At 47.0% G+C, this 23,636-nt stretch overlaps 2 protein-coding genes across 7 annotated transcripts in view; one reads left to right on the forward strand and one right to left on the reverse strand.

Annotated features, from left to right (window-relative positions):
- Positions 1-23,636, reverse strand: part of LOC144098741 (uncharacterized) — a 53,104-nt gene that overhangs the window by 13,305 nt on the left and 16,163 nt on the right. The window contains exon 1 of one of the 3 annotated variants that reach the window (XM_077631587.1): positions 10,688-10,825. The exons of the other annotated variants lie outside the window; for them this stretch is intronic. The gene's annotated coding sequence lies outside the window, so the exon portion shown is untranslated. Of the gene's footprint in view, positions 1-10,687; positions 10,826-23,636 lie in introns of those variants that run through there. 3 annotated transcript variants of the gene reach the window in all.
- LOC144098739 (uncharacterized) overlaps positions 10,941-23,636 on the forward strand; it is a 104,346-nt gene continuing 91,650 nt past the window's right edge. For all 4 annotated transcript variants that reach the window (XM_077631579.1, XM_077631581.1, XM_077631580.1 and 1 more), the window contains exon 1: positions 10,941-11,073. In XM_077631579.1, the coding sequence (XP_077487705.1) occupies positions 10,943-11,073 (131 nt within the window). In that variant the 5' untranslated portion in view covers positions 10,941-10,942. The remainder of the gene's footprint in view (positions 11,074-23,636) is intronic.

Raw genomic sequence — 23,636 nt, forward strand, 5'->3', positions numbered from 1 at the left:
GAGGTAGAGAAGGAAGGAAAGAAAGAAATAAAGAAAATAAGAACGATGCGGTTCCGTTTTCTGGAGTACATTTCGCTCCTACTTGCTTTTCCCGATCTCGGCGCCCGCGTCGCGCTGATAAGAACGAGCGAAACTTGTAGGGCTAAATAGGGCACGCATGCTTGACGGTATACACTGCGGAGGCTGGTATGTGCAGCGGTTATATAGGTTGTGTCACGCAACTTGAGCCGCGGTTTCTTTTTCTCTTTGTATAGACATACCACGAGGAAAACACAAAGGCGGTATTTTGGCAGTCGCCTAGGACACTTATTAGTATCTTCACTTCTTCATTAACTGATCGATCAGGCAAGGTGGATTAACTAACAGTTAGTTACTTGGAAGTACGGAAAAGGTTACAGTTATAAAATCGCAAAGCCCAACAAGAAATCCGCGACGGCGTCATTTCTGGTACGGTGGCGTCATTTCAACATTTTTTGTTACGCTCGCATCCAAACTCAGTACAGTATACATGTGCATTATGTGCGATAGATTGTAACAACCTGTCAGGTTCAACAATAGAAAGAGGGAATTAACTTTTCGTGGAAGTTGTAGCGTTGCTAGAGAAACGCAGATGAGGACATGCCATTGAGTATTAAAAAAAACGTGAGTGATTCAATAAGTGTATTATGCTGCCGAGCCAATCAATCAATACCAATCAATCGATCGATCGATTAGTCAATTAATTAGTCAATTAGTCAGCGGGTAACTAGACACAGCAGCCATTCCACGTCCATCGAAACCCGAGGTGGGCATGGCAGTCACCGCGCACAGAATGCATGAGTCGAACATGAGGCGTCAGAGTCAGCAGCAAGACACTTCACGGCGTTGGCTATCCTTCCTGTTCACTGAGCGGCCGGTGAACCGTTAGGCGAATAGCCGGTGTCGTATGTCGTAGCTGAAAGCTTCTGGGTTAAAGTCTGGGAGCTGTTTTTATAATCCCCGGTCTTCCTAGTTGTCTTTCTTTTTATACTGCCTTATGGCATACCTCACTCTCTCCATAAGCGCGATGATGAACGAAAGGCTATTCTGTTCCCGGATACGCAAATCTTTTTTATAGCAGCCAGCGTGGCACTATAATGTTCTCCAGCCGTATACTTGCGAAACTACACTTTCACACGCAAATGCGAAGTGATTCATCTGTGCCAAAACCAACACGCTTTATGAGCCAGCGCAGTCTTACGGAACCGTCTTGAAATCACTGCTTAGATAGCTCGCCATGAGTCAGAGCATTCACACACACGCTGCGTACACGACAAGCTTTATGTAGTGGGCCTGGTTCAGCTTGGAGGTTTGATGTGCTACATTATGCCACACATCTAGGTCTGAATTCGCGATTCTTCATTGTACACGCTAATGGCTGGTTTCCGCCAGACCGCACAGGCGACTACTAATCATGAATTTATGCTAACTTCCAGCAGTTCTTATGCTCTAAAGCTATATCTTCTGCCACTAATGACCGGTGAGGTATTGTGAAATTTGTCTGAATGAATTTTGCAGTCTGTTTCATCCACCTTTTCATTTTTCAATACGCTACGGCTCTGTTTATTTCTATTTTTGTATTTTAAATTTTTATATTTTTAATTTCTGCGTTACGCCTCCCAATGAATACGGCCATCGCTGTCTCAGGCACAGGACATGCTCAGCAGCAGTGCTATGGCCGCTGAGTCACTAGGGTGGTTCTAAATGCACTCTATAACTTCATCACGGCTGTATAAAACGATCCCCGTGCAAGATGTCCCGATTGCCGATTTTGGGACGCCTCTGCTCCTGCCAGGAGAATTTACCTTTAGTTATATTGCACTTATGTCATTCAGCAGTGAAGTGACGGCAGTGTTCCTCTTGTCAAGGGAAACACTGTGTTCATTCTGCGCATTCAGACCAAAACTGTCGCCATGACTAAGCCCGTTGCACGATCAGGAACTAATAATAATAATTGGTTTTTTGGGGAAAGGAAATGGCGCAGTATCTGTCTCATATGTCGTTGGACCCCTGAACCGCGCCGTAAAGGAAGGGATATAGGAGGGAGAGAAAGAAGAAAGGAAGAATAGGTGCCGTAGTGGAGGGCTCCGGAATAATTTCGACCACCTGGGGATCTTTAACGTGCACTGGCATCGCACAGCACACGGGCGCCTTAGCGTTTTTCCTCCATAAAAACGCAGCCGCCGCGGTCGGGTTCGAACCAGGAACTATGTCGCGAACTAGCTCTGCTGCTGCAACGTCCGTAGCAAACTTTCGTAACTGCACATAGGTCACGTTATCTGCGCTTTGCGGGTAGAGGACGCGTGCGCGCAAACTGCGTCGTTTCTGAGAGAACAATGCCTTTTAGCAGTATCGCTCTGAAGTAGTGGTTCCAGCGACGCTAGCAAAAAAGAATGAGTGCAGAAAATTGCCATCTTCTCGCTGCCTCCGAAAAATGTCATAGCGAGCGCCACAGCTCTGCTGTAGCCTCGGTTGCATTAATGCGAGAGTAGTCGACTTAATTGGTTTTTTGAGGAAAGGAAACGGCGCAGTATCTGTCTCATATATAGTTGGACACCTGAACTGCGCCGTAAGGGAAGCAATAAAGGAGGGACTGAAAGAAGCAAGGAATAGGTGCCATAGTGGAGGGCTCCGGAATAATTTCGACCACCTGGGGATCTTTAACGTGCACTGACATCGCACAGCACACGGGCGTGTTAGCGTTTTTCCTCCATAAAAACGCAGCCGCCGCGGTCGGGTTCGAACCCGGGAACTCCGGATCAGTAGTCGAGCGCCCTAACCACTGAGCCACCGCGGCGGGTCAGTAGTCGACTCCTGTCAACGTTTTGAGGGGAAGAGCAGTTGTTGAGACGGAAATGCGTGACTCGTCCTCTACTCTCTTCCTCGACGTTTTCGCGCTTTCCCTAAAAAAGTGGACTGGAGTCGACTTATGCCGCATTCATGTAAACGCGGCTTGTGACTCATTTCCCCCCCCCCCCCCCCCCCCCCCACTCAGTGATGGTGCCTATATAGTTCAAGGTGCACAGCGGTCATTCCATGTAGGAGAATTCTATAGGGGAGAATGGGATAAAAGGCGACCCTTTGTTACCGGGCGCCGTCTATTCTTGAATTGAATGCGTAATCACAGTGACTGGGTATTTAGCTAAAATACCCCCCCCCCCCCCCCCGGCCCCCTCATGTACTCTACTACTGAACATAAAGCTGGCGAGATTGACCCCTTTTGAGCAAAGAGAGAATGTGTAAAGCTAGGCTTACCGGCTGAGCGCTTGGATGAGAAAAAGCGGTTATTATGGTCTTGGTTTCGCCATATAGCCCTGTATTCTGCCGTGGAGCCACCTTAGGCTGCGCATTCCTCCCCTCTCGCCATAACCTCCCAAGCTACTAGTCCAACCTTCGCATCCTATACCTTCTGTCTTTCCTCTCGCGCTTACCCTCTCGCTCCTGTCTCCTAGAATCTCCTCTCTCTACTTAACAAATTTAATTTCATTCGATGGAATTTCAAACAATTTAATTAATTCGAATCAAATTAAGTTAGGCTAACTTGAATTCTTTCATTAATTGTGGTCTTTTGGCTGACGCTGTAGATCCCACGGTAGAATGAAGGGCCATATGACTTAAAAAACTATAACCGCTTTCGGTTTAAAAAATTGAGAAGTGAGCCTTGGTGAGCGAGGAAGAGCTCGAAAAGGCGCGAAATTTAGCATGCCGCATTTGTCAAAACTGTGCAGCTCAGCCCACAAAGCGGCGTGCATTAATATAGGTATGAAGTTATTTCAATTGTTTATTAGTTTTATCTCATCCAGAGTTTAGGAACGCTTGCCCATCTCGTTTAACGAGGGAATTATTTTAGTAGGAAGCTGAACATTGGTAAAACGCGACATTCTAATGATCTTTAGTGTCTGAAGTGATTATTATGTTGTTGTTTTTTTTTTTGCTTTGTCCAAAGCTTTGGCCTTGTTTTGTCGCTCTCTAGTGTGGCCTGAACGTACAAAACGAAGACTGAGTGCTGAGTGACTCGGCCAAGTAAATCGTGAATAAAGCATTGGAGAGCATCAAGCAGCAACGGTGCCACCAAGCGTCTCCCTGTAGACGCCTAGAACAGAACGGTGATGAAAGAGAGGAAGAAAACGTACAAACTTTCTTTACAACTAAGTACAGCATTTCTTCCGGCAAGCAAAGACTGCTACGTGTGCAGCACATCAACGATGCAACAAGCTCTGGTCGGTCTGACCTACAACCATGGCCGTTCAAAAGCTGGCGTTCAGGCGCTGCGAATCGAACGCAATCGCATGTGCAGATGCGGCCACAATGTTACGGAGAACGCTTCGGCGTTTGAACTTTTCTGACGCGTTCTGTAGAGAAGGTATGATGGCTTCTTGGGTATATGCGAGAGCATGCCAGCGCCATGTGCTATCATATTTCAACAGTAATTCCCAATTCCTGTTTGGCAAGGCGTGTGAAAAGTTTGATTGCTGAAGCGTGCTCCGTAATATTGTTGCCGGGACTGTACATTGGACGGAGTGAAGGCAAAAGAGTAACAACCGTGACAGTTAAATATAAAAAAAAGGTATAGAAAAACTTGAATGACGCTTAACCTACCCTTAAGAGTACAATGCGATAGCTTTCAGAGATCCTTCCCGCGCAAGTACTCCTTCTCTTTCATAAATTCATAGGTCGCGGGGATTCCTCATACCGCAACTGGCGCGGTGTGGCTTGCGAGACCTAAGCTGTTCTTCCCGAGCTACTGTAAGGCTCGTTTTGTACAGATAGTTCTTCGGGAGGCTGTCATGAGCTGACGCACAATGACCAGGGGGGTAGGGGACAAGCGAATTGAATTTGGTCAAATGTTTAGGGGAATCCCCCAAGGTGGAGCACACTTGTAATAAGGGAGTAATGACTCAGTTACATCCACCCGAGCGCAGCCATACGGCTACAGAGGAAAACTATATAGCTTTCTCAGAAACTTCGTAGTTAAAGAAAAATTCGTCCTGGTCCGGGGTTCGAACCCGAGACCACCGCTTCACCGGAGCAGCCGCTGTACCAACTGAGCTAACCGATACGGCAAGCTTATGGTAGGGTGAGAGCGTATTCATCAATAACTCTCACGTTTTGAGCTTATTAGTATCAGAAAAAAAATAGTGTTCCGCATCAGCAGGGCATTTCTTATCTACTGAAATTTCTTATATACACAAATAATTATTGCGCATTTGTTTGTTCATACAATCAAAAATAAAAAGATGACAGTGATTAGAAAATATCAATCTCCTTTCACCTTACTGCCCCGTCTCTTTAATAGAGACCCTCACTCGGAACGGAGCACGTCGAATGAAAGGCTGCGCAAATTGCGCATAGCAGGCAACGCACTGAAAGCACATTCGGGCGGATATCTGCGTTAGGGCGCTCGACTACTGATCCGGAGTTCCCGGGTTCGAACCCGACCGCGGCGGCCGCGTTTCGATGGAGGCGAAACGCAAAAAGGCGCCCGTGTGCTGTGCGATGTCAGTGCACGTTAAAGATCCCCAGGTGGTCGAAATTATTCCGGAGCCCTCCACTACGGCACCTCTCTCTTCCTTTCTTCTTTCACTCCCTCCTTTACCCTTCCCTTACGGCGCGGTTCAGGTGTCCAACGATATATGAGACAGATACTGCGCCATTTCCTTTCCCCCCAAAAAACCAATTATTATTATTATTATCTGCGCTAAAGTCGAACTGTGTCCTCCGTGGTCTCTGGCTGGGGTAATTCAACCCGACCGTGGGGATGCTTGGGATCACATATGCGTGCACTCTTTAGCATGCCCTCCACTATAAGGCATGCCTCACAACCTGCACAGTGTTTCTTTGACACGTATTCTGTTATTCATTATCAAGACGAGCTATGAATTAAATCGCAATAGCGTAATAAGACAAGATTTTATAAGCAAACAAACACCACAAACCGGTTTAGAGGCATGCGTCTACTGTATATTCTCCCACACAAGGCAGGTTTTCCCCGCCGCGGTGGCTCAGTGGTTAGGGCGCTCGACTACTGATCCGGAGTTCCCGGGTTCGAACCCGACCGCGGCGGCTGCGTTTTTATGGAGGAAAAACGCTAAGGCGCTCGTGTGCTGTGCGATGTCAGCGCACGTTAAAGATCCCCAGGTGGTCGAAATTATTCCGGATCCTACCGCCACGGCACCTCTTCCTTCCTTTCTTCTTTCACTCCCTCCTTTATCCCTTCCCTTACGGCGCGGTTCAGGTGTCCAAAGATATATGAGACAGATACTACGCCATTTCCTTTCCCCAAAAACCAATTAAAAAAAAAGGCAGGTTCAACACACACTTGCATCGGTCCTATGTCAGCACCGGAGCAGAAGCACAGGTGCGGGCGATCGATAATAATAATAATTAATAATTGGTTTTTGGGGAAAGGAAATGGCGCAGTATCTGTCTCATATATCGTTGGACACCTGAACCGCGCCGTAAAGGAAGGGATAAAGGAGGGAGTGAAAGAAGAAAGGAAGAAAGAGGTGCCGTAGTGGAGGGCTCCGGAATAATTTCGACCACCTGGGGATCTTTAACGTGCACTGACATCGCACAGCACACGGGCGCCTTTGCGTTTCGCCTCCATCAAAATGCAGCCGCCGCGGTCGGGTTCGAACCCGGGAACTCCGGATCAGTAGTCGAGCGCCCTAACCACTGAGCCACCGCGGCGGGCGATCGATCGAAGATAATTTGCACTCGCAGCAAGAACTGATTATGCTCAGCTGCATTCGCTCGGAGTAATCACCGGCGCAATAGGACGGAATGAAAATGTCTGTATTTCTCAATCCTCCTTCGCCAAAGCAGCGTCGTTTATCTAAACGAATCTATATATCCTAGAGTTCGACGCTACCGAGCAGACTTTCTCACCGACAGGTGACGCGGGAGCACGTCCAGCCCGCGATGTGAAAACGACCATCTGATATGTTGTTTGTCGAAGATGACGAAGTGAGCTTGTGGGAAGGAACGAGGGTCGAAGTATGCAATAGCGTCATGTTCGGATGAATTACGAAAGCGACTCTTTCGTAACGCCGCATTTCTACACTGTGCTGAACCAAAGCGTGCAAGGGTCGAAGGCTGGAGGGGGTCGAGGGGGGGACCACTTGGCGTGTTCCGGAGAACAATAGCATCGGGGGTATGCTGATAATAACTGACCTACCCATCTGATCACTTACGACGATCGTCAGATAACGCCGTAATAATGAGCCCCGATGCGACGTGCCTCCCTCAATCCTTTTCAGTCGCACGCTCATTGTGCTTAGGTGTTCTCAGAACGACAACTTCAAGTGGCTTGCTCGCTCGCTGGTTCACTCACTCACTCACTCACTCACTCACTCACTCACTCACTCACTCACTCACTCACTCACTCACTCACTCACTCACTCACTCACTCACTCGCTCACTTGCTCCCTCCCTCACTCACTCACTCACTCGCTCCCTCACTAACTCACTCACTCGCTCCCTCACTAACTCCCTCCCTCACTCACTCACTCACTCACTCGCTCCTCACTAACTCCCTCACGCACTCACTCGCTCCCTCACTAACTCACTCACTCACAAACTCGCTCGCTTACTCACTCACTCACTCACTAACTCGCTCGCTCACTCACTCGCTCCCTCACTAACTCACTCACTCACTCGCTCGCTCCCTCACTAACTCACTCACTAACTCGCTCGCTTACTCACTCACTCACTCACTCACTCACTCACTCACTCATTCACTCACTCACTCGGTCTGTCTGTCTGTCCACCTGATGGAACAGGTCGTCATCGAACGCGAGTCACGTGCTTGGACGGCAGCGAATAGCCTCGAATGGCTCCTCTGTCACACTAACAATTCCTTGGTGTCCAGTCACATGACTAGCGTTTCGCGGTAGTGGAGAATATCCGACTGGTCACTTGCGCCCACTTTAAGTGCATCAGCAAGGCTGACGACTGGGCGAGTGGGTACTGATCCATCTTAAACCAGCCAAAGGACGCGACACAGAATAGAGAGCAAAGCATGACTGGGGCTGGACTATCAACTGAAATTTTATTGAAGGAAAGAGGAAACTAGCACAAAGATATGCGCGCACACATGTCCACGGGCGGACAACTGAAGCGCATCATAAAAAAAAAGCAAATTATTTCCGGTGAAGATTGACCGACGGCTTAGCTACATATGTGACCTTAGAGATATAGAGTAAGCCTCCACTATCACTATACAGATTTGTTTGCACGTTGTATACAGCACTGAAGTCTCCCGGAAATCAGGCGTGCAAACTGACGGCGCATCTTCCGAATTGCATTAGCGAGGTTGGCAGTGCAATGTCAGATTAGAAGTTGTCTTCACCCCTGTCTAGTTTAAGTGCTCACTCAATGCATGCAATTCACCGTGCTACAAATAGTAACTTTGATTAACTTCCCTGCTGGTGGAACGCCACGTACTTGAAGAACGACTGTGTCACTTCTTTACTAAGCGGCCTGCAGTGGCTCAAACTTCAAACTCTTTCTTCCCCCCCCCCCACCTCTTCTCTTCCTACCCCACATTTTGAAGAGATGGAACACTTGGCTTCACGGCCTACACGACGCACTGAGGCGCCGCCGGCATGCACACATATCTAACATTTTCCAATTTTGCCCCTGTGTAGACTAACACATAATTTGTAATGCAGTTTTTCGCTGTAGTGTTTTCTAATTATTCTTTCACAGTTTCCTTTCTAATTGCTCACGAAGATGCCTCCTCATTAGTCATGCGATTTGTGTCAATCTGTAACAAAAAAATGCAGTGTTTATGTACACATTTGCTACTGACTTACTTGTAAGTGTTTCTTATTTTTTGTAAAGCTGAATATTTCATGTTAACCTTTTTTTCGTCCTTATTATTAGTATTGTTATTATTTAGTGGTCTCGTCTATGCTGCCTTGTGAGGGTTGCCTGGGCCTTGTCAAGCTGTTTGATTACAGCTTTTAGCCCAGGTGATCCACCAGCCTTTCTGGTAAATAAAGATCAAGTTCAAGTTCAAGATACGCATTGCTTTTGCCGACCTCTGCGTCCTTCTTCACATTAAAGATTCCTCCTCTCCTCTTACCCGCATTCCCTGGACCAAGTCGAGCCCAATACGCCACAGAAGCTAATGTGACTCGAACACGAGTCTCGAAGGTGGTTCTTCTCGCTTAGCATTATTCTCACGAAACCTCAGCCTGAGCTATTTCTCCAGCAGCTCGGGCGCTTTCTTCCCCCTCCTCCGCTGCCTTCCCTCTTCCTCTCTTTCTCCCCCAAGCCCTCTGTCTTTCTTTCTTCACACTACCCTCCACCATCTCGAGGTGGCGTCATCAGGCTGGGTGCGAAGACGATGACATAAACGTTTTATGGGGCCCGGTTGTCCGCATGCTAAAGAGTGGCGCTGGCCAATTCGGCAAACTGTCGCCTCCGCGTCTCGCGAACGGAACGAAGAGGCAAGACTTTCAAATGCGTGTCGTGCGCTCACGGCTTCTCTTCCTTCCGTCTTTATGGCGCAACGGACAATAAAGACAGGCTGCGCTGTATAATTGAGTTGTGGTCATTCTCGCGCAACTACACGTGTACACCGCCTTTCGCTGCGTCTGGAGGCTGCATGACGCTATATAGAGACGGCCCAAGGCTACAAGAGACTATGCAGTACGTGTGTGTTCTGAAGAAGTGTTTATCGCATCTCTTAGGTTGCGCACTAGAGCAGATAAGAAGTAAAAATAACCCCTATATAAATAAATCTTAACGGTGTTTTTCTTGACTGCCTCTGCTAATCACTCATACTAGATCAAAAGATTTAGCCGGAAGTCTTTCATCAAAACTCCTGAGCAACTATCCTTTCATGAGGTAAAATGACAAGATGGCAATGGATTGAATGCAAGGTATTAAAATTTATGCAGCAAGAATGATCAAATGCTCACTAGAAGGCAATTCATCACAGATTTTTCTCACCCCCATTTCTCGACATCGATAGGCGACCATCACCCATTTCAGCATTTTCTATGTTATCACATTAGTTTAAGCCACCAGAATAGTTTCTTTGTGCATGTCAGTGGACGATATTGCTCGTTTGAAACTTGTTCCGAACACGATTTTTTTAGCATTTTGATAAACTAGCACCACGCGAACAATGTTGGAATGAGAGACACCAGTGTCTGTTAAGTTTCGTTTCCCACGCCTCGTGTTTACGTTTGCTCTTTAACTTTCTTTGCTCTCATACCGGTCTGCGTAGAAACGCAAAAGAACGTCCCAGAGACGTTGCATGCACACGCATCGTTATTTGTACAGCATGCTAGCGCTCACTGCATGTCTTCATGTCCCTCTTTTCTGAGCCCTTGCCGGACCGGACTTTGTTACGGGACATGGCGGACATGCAAGCAGGCAAACAAACAAGCAGGCACGTGTACTTTGCACCGAGAAGAGTGCCCGAAGTCGGGTCAGAGAGCGGTAGTCCCCATAGGGCACACGCCAAGCGTCAACGAGCAAGCAAGAAAGCAAGCGCGAACAAGGATGTCCCCCGTCGCTATGCATGCACGCTCCTCCAACGGGACGCGTCAGGGCGCGCGTACAAAAGCCATGCCGGCGGCCGGCAGGAAGGTCCCGTTATCTCGGGCCCCGCGGTCGCCATGCCAACAGGCCATGCAAACAGGGAGAGTCTCACCGAGTCCAAAAGTCCGCGATAGCCGGGCCTATCGCGAGTACACAGAGGCCCGGACGCCGGCCCAGCGAGCGCCAATCAGCGCCGAGCAGGGCAGCCGCCCCGGGAACCGTCCGCCATATTGGGAATCCTCGGCTGGCCACGAAGACCTCTGGCGGGCCGCCATAGTTGGCCACTGAGTCTCGGGCTTTCTCCCCGGACCGGCTTCTGCAGAGGTCCGCCCCCTCCCCACCGCCCTCGTGGTCTCCGGTACTCGCCATGGAAGAACAGCAGCAGCAACAGCCTCAGCAGCCACCTCAGCAGCAGCAGCAGCAGCACCCTGCCGGCCCAGGACCGGCGGGCCACCAGCAGAGGTCCGGACTGAGCCCGGCCGAGCAGTCTAACAGCTGGTGAGTTAAGTCCTGATACGGATAATCAGAACCGAAAGATTACGGACTTAATGGCTCCTTCTGGGGGTCGCGGCAGCCGCGCGCTCGCGGCCGGACATCGGGGCATCAGGACCTCGCCGGCCGGCCGGAATTATAATCAGTGGCCCGCGGCCGATATCGCTGATCTTATCTCGGATATGGAGGACACCTTATATTGGTGCTATAGGGGCTGGTTTATCAATGTTACCTATGGTTATGCCCCCGGCTGCAGATCTCGGGCCCGTATCTTGCGCGCAAACATCTGCCGCTAAGATATGCTCACGAAGAGGCGGTTTCACCTTGTTTTTATTTCATTGCGGATAGCGGCACTGCACTGCAGCCATGGCGACTTCGGGATCCGTCGTGACGATGTGGTCGATGGCGGAGACCCGCGTCGGATATTTGTACGTATCGCGTCCGTCGGCGCACGTACACGTATCAACGTGTTTTATGAGGAACAGTACTCGTCATAACTCTTGGCTCGCGTTTCACTCCTCACTCAAATTGCGAATCTTGTGAGGTACACGCGATGAAACAGCGGCTGCGCATCTGCATGCCACCGCCCCGAAAATGGCGCTGGTGGTGAAGCAATTAGGCGAGCGCGCAACCCGCGTACTTTCCCGTGGTATTGGGAAATAACATTCAAGTGCTGTCCGCAGTGTAAAACATGTGTCGTTCTGTTGTGTTCAGGCAAACTGCACTGACATTCGTATGCAAAAAAAAAAAATGAGAACATGGTTATCCCTCATAAACATCGGACCTTTCGCTTACGAGAGTCGTGCCGACCAGTTGTCAAATGCCTACTCAGGGCCGATATTAGCGATAAAAAAAATGTGTCGTGGTCTTTGCAAGCAGAATTGGGTGTGATTTATACAGCTTAAATCCGAGCGTACAAATTCGACGATCGGCAATGAAATCTCTAGGGTGCTTTTAGGGTGCAAGTAAATTAAATATGCTCCACAAAGTCGCCTTTCGTAGGCCTATGGCAGCTGGTCTACAATCATTTCCATGAAGGTTTGTATGACTTTTGTTTTTCGGGAAAAGATTCTAAAAAAAAACAAATGAGGCGTAATTTAGGCTGTGCGATTTGACGCAAGCAGTAAAAACTTTGATTCGAACGGTATTACACAGATATCACTGCAGTAGGGGAAGATAATTGGCGCAATGATTGCTCTCTTTTGCTTAAATCTCGCTTTGGTTGAAGTGTACATACGCGATAGTTCAACGTACTCTTTAAGAGAACCGCACCTTTCTGTGCAGCAGAGGTAACCTGGTACAACTTGTGTGGTGTTTTTGTGAAGGTCTTGTTCTCGTGGTACCGCGTGTTGACATGACGGGCCACCATCTGGACTTCAGGGAAATCTGTGTGCAACAATATGTGCACTTCGAAGCCCTGATCTTCTATGATTTTACAACTTGCCGCTATCTTGCATGTCATGCACCTTCCGTCATTGTTTTTTAATTGTCAGGCTTCAAGTTTCGAAGTTTTCTTAGTCAGCTTACGGCTCGTATGGGTGGTTCAATACTGTGCAGAGAAGGCATCTCGCTTATTTCCAGGAATGACAATCTTAACCTGACTTAGCCTTTTTGTCCAGTATTTTTGTTATTTTTAAAGAAACGATCCGCCTCATTTTCAGGTCGTCAGTATGCATCTTCGGAGTCAAATCCGTTTAATTAGAAAGATGTTCGTGTACATACAGGGGTTGCGCGTAATATGACAAAGACTGCATGATGCACAGAGTTTTTATCGCCCCCAGGGAATATGTTTGCGAGTTTTTTACTCCACATAAATGATGGCGAAATTTGCATTTCACGGGCACAGTATGAAAAAGGAATTGGAATTCGCGGTGGCTGTCTCACTCGCAACGGGCACCTGAATCGCCTTGTGTAGGGAAGAAAGGAGCGAAAATAGGGATAGGAAAAGGACAATGCGCACAGTCAGGGTCAAAAGTCTCTGAACTTCCTAAAAGTTTCGTACCGTGCCGCGCTGCATACGGGCGCCAACTAATGATAGCTTAGGAAGTGCACGTGTCCAACTCACTTGTGCGAGGAGCCATGACGTCGCAACCAATTACACGCCGGTACAAAGCAAACATAGGTGTGTGTAACGTTGTGCGGGCAAAACATTTCAAACGACAAAAACCAAGCACTTTGTACGTCTGAACGTCACCCTGTAGAGTCGAAGCATTACGACAAAATCGGGCATTTCAACGCCTCTAGAAAAAAAAAAAGGCAAGCAGATCGAGTACCAATGGATCGTTGTCGCCTGTGAAGATGAGCCTTACATTTCTTAGCAAGATGCAGCTTTTTCCACCGCATTTTCCTCATCCTCATCTCAGGTGGTCTATACGGCGGACATGTGTATGCTAGCGTCGAAACCATTGACGTTTGTTTGGAAACACTACGAATAGCACGTTAGAACAGAAATATGTCCTTTAAATCTTCCATTTGTTTTCTTTGGGTCTTTTGGGCTAAGTTCCTTGTTTTACGCGGTTACTCATCTGCAGGTTGTTCCACAGTTCGTAAAGTGATGATGTCCGATTCGGCGCTTCCATTACTGACACTGTTTGCCATTGTTGTGGAATTTAAAATGCAACAAAAAGGCCTGTTTCTCAACAGCAAGGTATAGACATCATTGACGGCGATGGTGAAGGTTAACTTTCGGTAAAAATTAATATTCTTCTGCATGTTCGGAGTTAATCTCAACTTAATCATTTTGTTTTTCTCGATGCAATGCCTACATGGATGAAAATATGTTTCCAGCACTTCGCTCCGCCGTTTGCTTATACGAACTATTTTTTTTGCACTCACTGGGTACCATTTTCGTCTATCGTCTATCGTCTAATGAATTCACTTCTGTGATGGTCGAATTCACTTCTGTGCTGGTCTGCGGATGCCATATATCGTCTAAAGAATTCACTTCTGTACTGGCCTGTGGGCACCATCTGTTGTCTAATGAATTCACTTCTGTGCTGGTCTATGGGTGCCATCTGTCGTCTAAAGAATTCACTTCTTTGCTGGCCTGTGGGCACCATCTGTTGTCTAAAGAATTCACTTCTGTGCTGGCCTGTGGGTACCATCTATCGTCTAATGAATTAACTTCTGCGCTGGTCTGTGGGTGCCATCTGTCGTCTAAAGAACTCACTTCTGTGCTGGCCTGTGGATGCCATCTGTCGTCTAATGAATTCACTTCTGGCTGGTCTGTGGGTACCATCTATCGCCTAAAGAATTCACTTCTGCGCTGGCCTGTGGGTACCATCTATCGTCTAATGAATTAGCTTCTGCGCTGGTCTGTGGGTGCCATCTGTCGTCTAAAGAACTCACTTCTGTGCTGGCCTGTGGATGCCATCTGTTGTCTAATGAATTCACTTCTGTGCTGGCCTGTGGGTACCATCTGTCGTCTAATGAATTCACTTCTGTGCTGCTGCCAACATTTAAAGAATCACGCGTGTGAAGAGCTTCAGCATGTTTCAGCAAGCCCCCCATAGGCACGTGGCATTGAGAGCTTTTAATAGAGAGGACGAACAATGCCGTCTGTCCGAACGGACACATGACGTGTCAGCACAGAAATGTCGATGAGGAATGCGGATCTGCAGAGCAAGCAGTGTCAGTTAATAACTGTAGGTAGCCCTTTGTTCCATTCGAGGCTCCACCCAAAATCAGTAGGCTTGATGTTCTGCCTACGTAGAAGGAACCCCTCCAGCGATATTAGTTTATTTTCAAGGTGGCGAAGACTAAACATTCGAATCGAATGAACGGTTCAAAATAACGTTCTCATAGCGCGGCATTCAGTATGACCCCACTCACCTTCGCCCTCCTGCTTTAATTTAATGGTTGTTGAAGAGCAGAGAAATCTAACGGCAGCATAATTCTAGTGATTTACCTTTGTTAGCATAATGTGTAACGTGCACTGCGGGCGCTCTCGGCTTGAATAACCTGCGTTAGCGTTGGGTTGAAAACAGATTAAGTGCAAGGTGTACTAGGATCAGCTTAGCATTAGTGTGCGTAAGTCAGCAAAGGACAATGTAAGCATGAAAGCGCTTTTAGCCTTATATCCTGCCTGGGGTTTAGGGAAAGGGTAAGTTGTGATTAGCGTTGGTATTTATGGTGATACAACGTACCACACACACACACACATACACACACGCGCCCGCACGCACACGCTCGGACGGACGGACAGACAGTCGGACAGACAGCTAGCTCCAAATGAAAGACCGCAATCAAACAGAGATTACTCTAAGTACGAGTGAGACGCATTTCTTACTTTGCTCTAAATAGGTTTCCTCGGCGGATAATGTCATGAGACATCAACTTTAAGGTAGAAATGACGACAGAATTTTGGAGCTACATGGACACATATCCACATACTCAAAAAAGCACGAAAGGTTTCAATAACTTTTGTCTCCTGGTATATATTTGATGATGAAAACGCAGTATACTTAATAATGCCTAAGATATGCATCTTCATTGCCGCCCAGCCCTGCTAGTGCGTGCATGTGCGTTCGTGCGTGTTTGTGCGCGTGTGCATGTGTGTGTGTGCGTGCGTGCAGGCAACTTCGCCTTTGTGGCCACGTTCCTGGTTACTGCCCTGGACAAAGGCCGGTTATTTAGCCTCCGTTCTGAACAACAGCTCTCGTGGCCTTTGCTGGATGCGTCGTCATTTCCGCAGCGGCGAGTCAGGTGCGCAAAACAGGCAGCTAGACGCCTCCGCTTGCCCGGTCTGCGTGGCGGACGAACCGCGGTCCAGCGTTGCCCCGCCAGCCACAATCTTATCTTCAGAGAACAGAAAAAAAGCAGCAAACAGAACTGCTAATGAGGGTCCGGGCATAGCCTATGGGCCAGGGAAACAACCACCAGATAGTGCGATGATGTCGGTCGTAACGTGGAGGACTATTGTCTTTCTTATTCCCTTTGTGCGCCTACTGTAGTTTCGCTGTGGCAAAAAAAAAAAAAAACAAAGCAACCAATATTTGGCGCGCATCAGCTGATTCCACGGAAATATGATTTCCCCGTCAAATTCCATGAAGTTGCTTTCGTAAGTTGTACACCTTTGAATATTAGGCTACTGATCTGTTTGAAAAGCAGAGGCAGTGTCAACTGCAGGAAATTAATCATTTTGGATGGGGCGAGAACGAAGTACAGTTGAACCTCGTTATAACGAAATGGTTTATAAAAAGTATTGGATATAACGAAGAAATGACGCTTCCCATTGGAAGCTTGGCCAACATGGGCTATAATGAAGCTACGGCTATAAAAATGTAATCGCCGGGCCCCTTGGACTTCGTTGTAGTGAGTTTGAACTGTTTTAAGAGCATGAAGCTCCAATATCTGCCTTTAGTAGCTAAACGCGTGAGAAATTTCATCGTTTTCGGCGCATATGATCAAATAAAATGTCTTTTTTATTACTCGCAAATTATTCAGCATCAGCCAATCAGGTGCGTCCTTAAGACTAGAGTAGCTTTTAGCCTGTACGCGTGCATCTAAAGCCAAAAATAATCTTAAAGAGTCTTTTAAAGTTTACAGCCCCTCTGTTTGTATCTTGCACCTAATTCTTCCTTTCTTCTTTCACTCCCTCTCTTATCCCTTCCCTTACGGCGCGGTTCAGGTGTCCAACGATATATGAGACAGATATTGCGCCATTTCCTTTCCCCCCAAAAAAACAATTATTATTATTATCATTATTATTATTTTTCGCTCGCACAGGCATCATGTGGCACGACGTGTTTCATTACCTAAATGATTTAAGTGCGGGCTAACGGAAAGTATTTAGAGCGATTCGTATCAATAGTTCCTGAATGCCTCATTTTTGCACCATGAAATTCGTAAACACGTTTAGTACCGATAAACAGCGGTATAAGTAGGTGTATACCGAGAGCAAAATCCGCTTAGCTCGTGGTCACTGAAATGCGTAGTGGTTTGCCTGAATATTTTTATAGTTTTCAGGCAATTTTGCCATCCTTTTTAGGATTCTCATTCATTTGCTTCTTTGTTTACGCTCCGTGTCTGTGGAAAGTCATTACATGATTGACTGTAGATAAAAGCAGAGGGCTTAACCGTAAGGACGCCTTGTAGGGGTATTTTATGGACGAGAAACCCGAACTATAAACGGTGACTTTCAGATATTTACCATTGCCCCGAAGAACTTTCGTATTCATGTTTCTCTTGAGCGACACCTGTCAAAGATCGAGCATTGTTATATATGGGATGAGATTTTTCTTAGCGAATAACTAAGCACCCAAGCAGAATTATAGAATTGTTATGAAAGAACGGTTCCTTGAAGCCACACCGTGCATTGTCCACGCAAGTGCGTCTGTGCGTGAAGCTTAACGTTTTTCCCGCAGAAGATAAATTTCAAACAGGGGAGGCTTCAGAATGGGGCCAAAATCACGCTCGCGAAAAAGGGTTCTCTGAAAATAAATGCCCCAGAATGTATACACCGCGAGAAGCAAAATAAATAGAGCCATTTGGCTCTCGATCAAATTCGTTCAATTGCTATACAGCGAAGCATAAATATAACGCCTCATCGAGCAGCGCGAAAAAAGTATCTTTTAGTTTTTTTCGGCGTGCTAAGAAATGAGACGCTGTTCACCGATTCTAGGGAAAGTGAGAAAATGATTACTTAAAACACCACCTGCACTGTCGAGCACACCACTAGGGAATATTATCGTTTTTGCTACAGTAAATAGGACAACGATAAAATTTCTTAAAATTATGACACGTGTGAAACCCTTCGGTTTCCTAGTGCGAATTATCTCTCGGTGACAATATTGCTAGTGGTTGTTCATCGTTGTTGCATCGTTCGTTTCCCAGGTAACGCCTGGACAACAAATAAAGGCAGAAGTTTTGTGATTTCCGGTACAAAATGATATCCAAACTGTAGGACGCGTTATCTTTTTTTTTTTCATCAGCAATGTCGCGAATTCGCGACGTACAATTCCCACGGCCTGTGTCGTTACTACGCGGAGCTTGAAAGTTTGACGTCAACATTCTCTCATTAGCCAGCGCTTCCCGGTCAAAATGGTTAGCGCAACAGTGAGCAAACTGCGGGAAAGCAAAGGGGGTGCGAATACGCCATTTCCAGCTGCCGTTCGAAAATTCCTCGCCCCTCTCGTGTGACATATATTGCGGGGAAAATAGGAAACGAATTGCTGGATAGAGGATCGTTTTTCTCTGGACCTTCGAGCTGGCTCGAGACCTTCGTTTTGGTATTACGCGACAGCGTATACAGCTCGTTTGGTTGGAAAGCCGTCTGCGTAATAGCAGCCGACACCGCGTGCCGGAAATAATCAGGGGCTGCGTAAAAAAAATCGTATCATGGTAATTTGTGGTTCTAGTGATTGATGATTGATTGGTGTGTGATAGGCGATGACGAGTTAATAAAATCATTGTAATTAATTGATGAATTAAACAAATGAAAAAGTGGTGGTGGTTTAGCTTTGGTTAAACATCGAGTGACGCGATAGCTGCAGCTGGCCGAGTGGAACTTGGTCGCGTGACCAATCACGTGATCAGCCACGGCGCCGGGCCGCCGGCGGCTGCTCCGCACCCCGTGACCAACCATGTGACAGCGTGGCGGCGCGGCCACGGCGTGGCGGTGTAGCTACAGGGTGGCGGCGCCGCCACCGCCACGGCGCCGCCACGCTGAAATGCTACCGTAATGTAGCTATCACTACAAAAAACTTCGAAAAAAGGGGTTCAAAGGTGTCAAAACTCTCAGAATGAAAAAGTCAATGCTTGATTTTGGCAATTTGGTAATTAAGAAAATTTAGAGCGTGTAATTTCTCAATTAATTAATTAAGTTAAACAATGAAAAAATGAAAACTGCGTTCAAAGGTGTTTCCAACGGGCAGGGCGTCGCGCCCAACGGGCGATGGCATTCCGTGCACTGCCTGGCAGCGCTGCAACACGCTCTCGCGTTCCACTCTCAAAAGCGAAGCTTATGCTTCCTCCAAATCGTTTCAAGCTACTCTACCAGATTCAGAAAATGAACGAAATGCTAATTGCTGCTGATTGTAGACGTGCTGATTTCTGAAACTTTAGCGGCGCTAAAAAAGTTTTGATATTGAATTTTGATTTTGGTATATATTAGCTAGTTCGCATATTGTCGAGGTATTGATTTTTTTTCTTGATTCCATCAAAACTTAGCCATTAAAGGGTAAATGGTTCAAAGCGATATACGATTGTAGTCCGGCACATAACTTTAACGTGGCAGCGAGTGCGCGACACTGCATGTGTCACGACTAACACGGCCGATCATGACTACGCTGGAGAGCGATCCGCTAGCAGAAGAAAAAAAAAATAAAAAAATGCTAGGGCACCGCGAGCCTCAGACACCGCCTCCCGAAACAATAGTGGTCAAGAATGACGCACTCGAAACGTGCTCGAACGAAGCCATGTGGGACCGAACTCTGGCCGCCTCTTTTTTTTTCTTTCTATTTCCTTTTTCTCGGCTGCTGAAACAATACGCCCCTTCCTGAAAGCCTCTCTGGGCACCGAGCAACTTGGGATGGGCGAGGACCAACGCGGCGGGCCGTACGCTCGCGCGCCAGTCGGACGCTGCCTTATCGAGCTCGGTGTGGACAGACGGGGAGACTCGCAGGCGCTTATCGAGAGCTCGCGAACACTAATACACAGGACGCATTGTTCGGGTCCATGGGCCCGCAGTGGGAGAACAATGGTTGCTCTTCGAAGCTCGTGACCTTGCCAGTGGACACAAGGGCGCCTCTCTCTAGCACACCCAGCAAGGGGCTTCTCTGGGCTCGGCTCTTTGTGCAGTCAGGCGCGGTTTGGAGATGACCACTTTAGGCCTAACCTGGTTATATTAGTGCTTTAAACACTTTTGCAAGATCGCTGAACGGGAAGCACGAGCTTAACTAGCCGCTTAATTGCTCTATCCGGTTCAGTAATTTTTACTAAAGAGCGAGTGGAAGTCACACCACGAAAACATATTTGGTCCTGTTCGGCAACAACGACAGCGACAACCTTGAAATTGCCTTAGACTATACCATGCGTTTCAACCGTTCAGTTGGGGGCATTTGAAGATTCCTCACTGTAGCGCCAGAGCCTGCTCCTATATCGCCCCTTAAAATCTATAATTCTATAATAAAATCTATAATCTAAATCTTCTATAATCAGACCAAAACTCAAATACGTATGCGTAGTGTGGGACCCGTATACTAAATCTAACATAGCCAATTTGGAACGAATACAGAGAAAGGCTGTTAGATTCATCTTTAATAAATATGCAGACTGACTCCCCCACCACTTTGATGGAAATTAACCAAATTGAACGACTTGAACTCCGAAGAAAAAAGTTCAGGTTAGAGTTTTTTGCGCTTTTATTAGAGAACAAATTTGGTCTGGACCCCTCATTATACTTAAAGCCGTTATCTGCCAGACAAACTCGACATTACCACCCTAGTTTTCTAACCCCTATATTCGCCAAAACAGACACCTACAAGTTTTCATTTTTCCCACGAACTATAATAGATTGGAATCAAATAAACCAACCATTGCCCCATGAGGTCTAACCAATTAGTGCTATTTCTGTCTATTTTCCAGTGTTATTTCTTTCTTATTTCGCTCACTTGTACGCCCACCCTGCTTGGACTTAGTGTCCGCAGTAGTTCATAAATAAAAAAAATCTTGTTTTTTTTTCCTGCCTTTTATTCAAGACATATGGCGGAGAAGTCAGGTACTGTACCCACCATTTTCACCGCGAAGTTAGGAGGGTGGCAAAGCAGTTCGCTATAAGCGATGTCTGTATAAAACAGCGGAGTGCTGCGCAAACTGTGACAGCTTTTGTACGGACAGCGAATAGCTATGAATCTACCGGTTATTGCAATAAAGTAACTTTGTCAGAACGGGGCTTCCGCAGTTATGTCACTGCAAATTTTTTTTTCTCATAAGGGGCGGTTCAGGAGTTCCGAGGTACGGTACGTACGGCTTCTGAGCGACGGCGCTGCACAATGCGCCGTTTAGAACGAATCTGTGCCATTAACATGAGATCGACCCCACGTTAGGCGTGGAAGGGTGAAAAGTGAGGAACTTTTGTTTTCGAACTCACACAGACTTGAGCATAATATACGATGATTGGCACTTTTTTTCTTGCTCCTTTTTTACAGTGAACAATATGTCTATTCTTGTGTGCAGATTTATTGGCTGTATGTTGCAGCTAATTTGTTTCTTCGGCAACACTGCTCAGTTCAACTCACATGTTGATCCATAGACTGAGAGTTCGGGGGCAACTTGAATTTGACGATGCCCGCGTGTCCGGTGCGTTGCAAGTTGTGACTTTCACGATGATATGGAGTCCTTCCTCCATGTCATGTGTACTTTGTTCACAAGCCATTGAGTGCTGCTTACTTCCTCCTCATTAAACACGAAAAATAGAAGTTTTCGTGCGCATTGACACTATGCGCTTTAAAAAAGGCTGAGGTATGCAATAACGATATTTAAAGGCCACGCTGGCCACCTTTCCGCCACCTGCCTTAATCAGTTTTATGTCACCATAAAACAATACAATCAGGACGTTCAGCTCTTTAGCCATGATTATTGGATTATTCAGCATCGTATCAGGAGGCACGGATCATTGAGCATTGCGCAAGTATCTCAGTTACGAAACTAACGTAAGACATAGTTGCTTCACTGGAAAGCAGTACGAATTAACCTAATCCTTTCTTTTTCAAGTCTCGCTATGCTCAACACCGCCGTTGAACCAAGTGCGCTTGAACTCAGCTGTAGGAGATGCCATGTAACCTCATCAATCGCTGCCAGATGGCGCCACGTATTCCAGTTCGAAGGAGGGGGTCGGCGGACAAAGATAGTAGGAAAGCTGCTTTTCATAAAACCCTTTATAGCATTAATCTGCGTTTACAAAAAGGCGTCTTTATATATTAATGCCTAATTCTGCAGCGACGATTAGTGGCAAAATTGGGCAATCGCGAATAAACGAGACCGTCAGGTTATTCGTTCGCTTGGTCATTTTGCAATATGTAAGCATATTTGTATTTCAATATTTGCAGTAATGTTTATGATACCTTTGAAACTGTTACTTTGTTACATCACTGCTCTAAAGTTGACACCCTTTCAGACTGATTCATCACAGTGCATCGATTGCTAACAGCATGCGCATCGCAGAAAATAATGAGCATGATGATGAGAGTGAATAATTACACTCATAGAAGGACTCATATACTGATGCAGCCGCAGTCCCATTAAGGTGAACATATTACGTATCTTCTCTAATACAAACAAACAGACCGGAAAATTCGGGAGATGTAGAGTGTGGTCCAGTATAAAACAGAGCCCCTTGTCGTTTTACTTCTTCGTCGAGCTTGAAGGAATATGCTACACGCGGCTGATCCAGCCGCTAGTTCGCTGCTCCGGAAACGTCGAAATGTTTAGTTCGTACTCACACCTGAAGAGTAATCACTGGATTCATATGAATGAAATGTTCCCTTTCATACTGGACAAGACTGTACCTCATCCCAGTCTTCCAGCACGGACACACACTGAAGATGCAGTTGCAACTCGATGAACTGGCGGCAGAGTGATATGACGATTGAACGCAACCCGGGGCCCTGGAAGGCAAGGGTGTAACGTGCTCCGGCGTCTGAAACACTACAGGGAACCAGTTAACGCATAGGGGAGGACGGTCGGCTACGGTGTGCCCTCATCGAGGAAACCCAAGAAGATGCGTGCGTGGCCTTAGCGTGGCTAGCACCGTATCTGCGCGACCGTAAAGATTAAGTAATCAGGCCTGACGCCGCGTCTTCGCCGGCAGATATGCGCTATCCTCGCAGACTGAACACTGGCGCTTTTTTATCCGCATGACTGATATAGTTTCCCTTTTTTTTAACACTAAGTCGACCGCGTATATTTATAAACACACCAGGAACCGTATCTCTCGGAGACCTTAGACGCGGTCGTTCTTAAATAGGCTCTGCGCGATTACGGCGCGAAATGGATAGCCCGGCAGTGCTCTGGACTGAGGCATCTAATCGCGGCGCATAGATATAGTATACATGGGGGCCACGCGTGCGTCGGTTGATATGGCACACACAGCAAGCGCCGCGCATCCTGCTACGTAAGCGATGATATCGCCCTGTGACGTTTATACGTACACTTGGGCATACCGGGTAGGGACGCCCTGTATCTAGAGCTTGGCTATCGAGCGCGATAGTCGCTCAGATAATTTAGCGTGCTACGCGTTCTTTCTTCGGGTTGTCGCGTAACGGTATAAGAGCGATCGTGGCGGTCACGCAGTTGCTCATATAACCAGATATCCGTGATTGAATTTGATTAAAATGCTGCGACTTGCCGACGTCATGTTCCGCGTAAACCCAAGAGTATAGACACGTTTAGGACATGGGAGGGTCAAGCTCCTGTTTTTTGTGTGTGTGTGTGGTTTGCAGCTCGTTGCCCATAATGCGAACTGCGCGTTTATGCTCTTTCCTATATAGCGAAGGCATTTCCATTCATTCGAAGTACGGTCGAACCTCGTTACAACGAAACGGTTTATAACGAAATAATGAATATAACGA

This window comes from Amblyomma americanum, chromosome 7 (genome assembly GCF_052857255.1).
Source record: "Amblyomma americanum isolate KBUSLIRL-KWMA chromosome 7, ASM5285725v1, whole genome shotgun sequence".
NCBI classification, from domain to species: domain Eukaryota; kingdom Metazoa; phylum Arthropoda; class Arachnida; order Ixodida; family Ixodidae; genus Amblyomma; species Amblyomma americanum.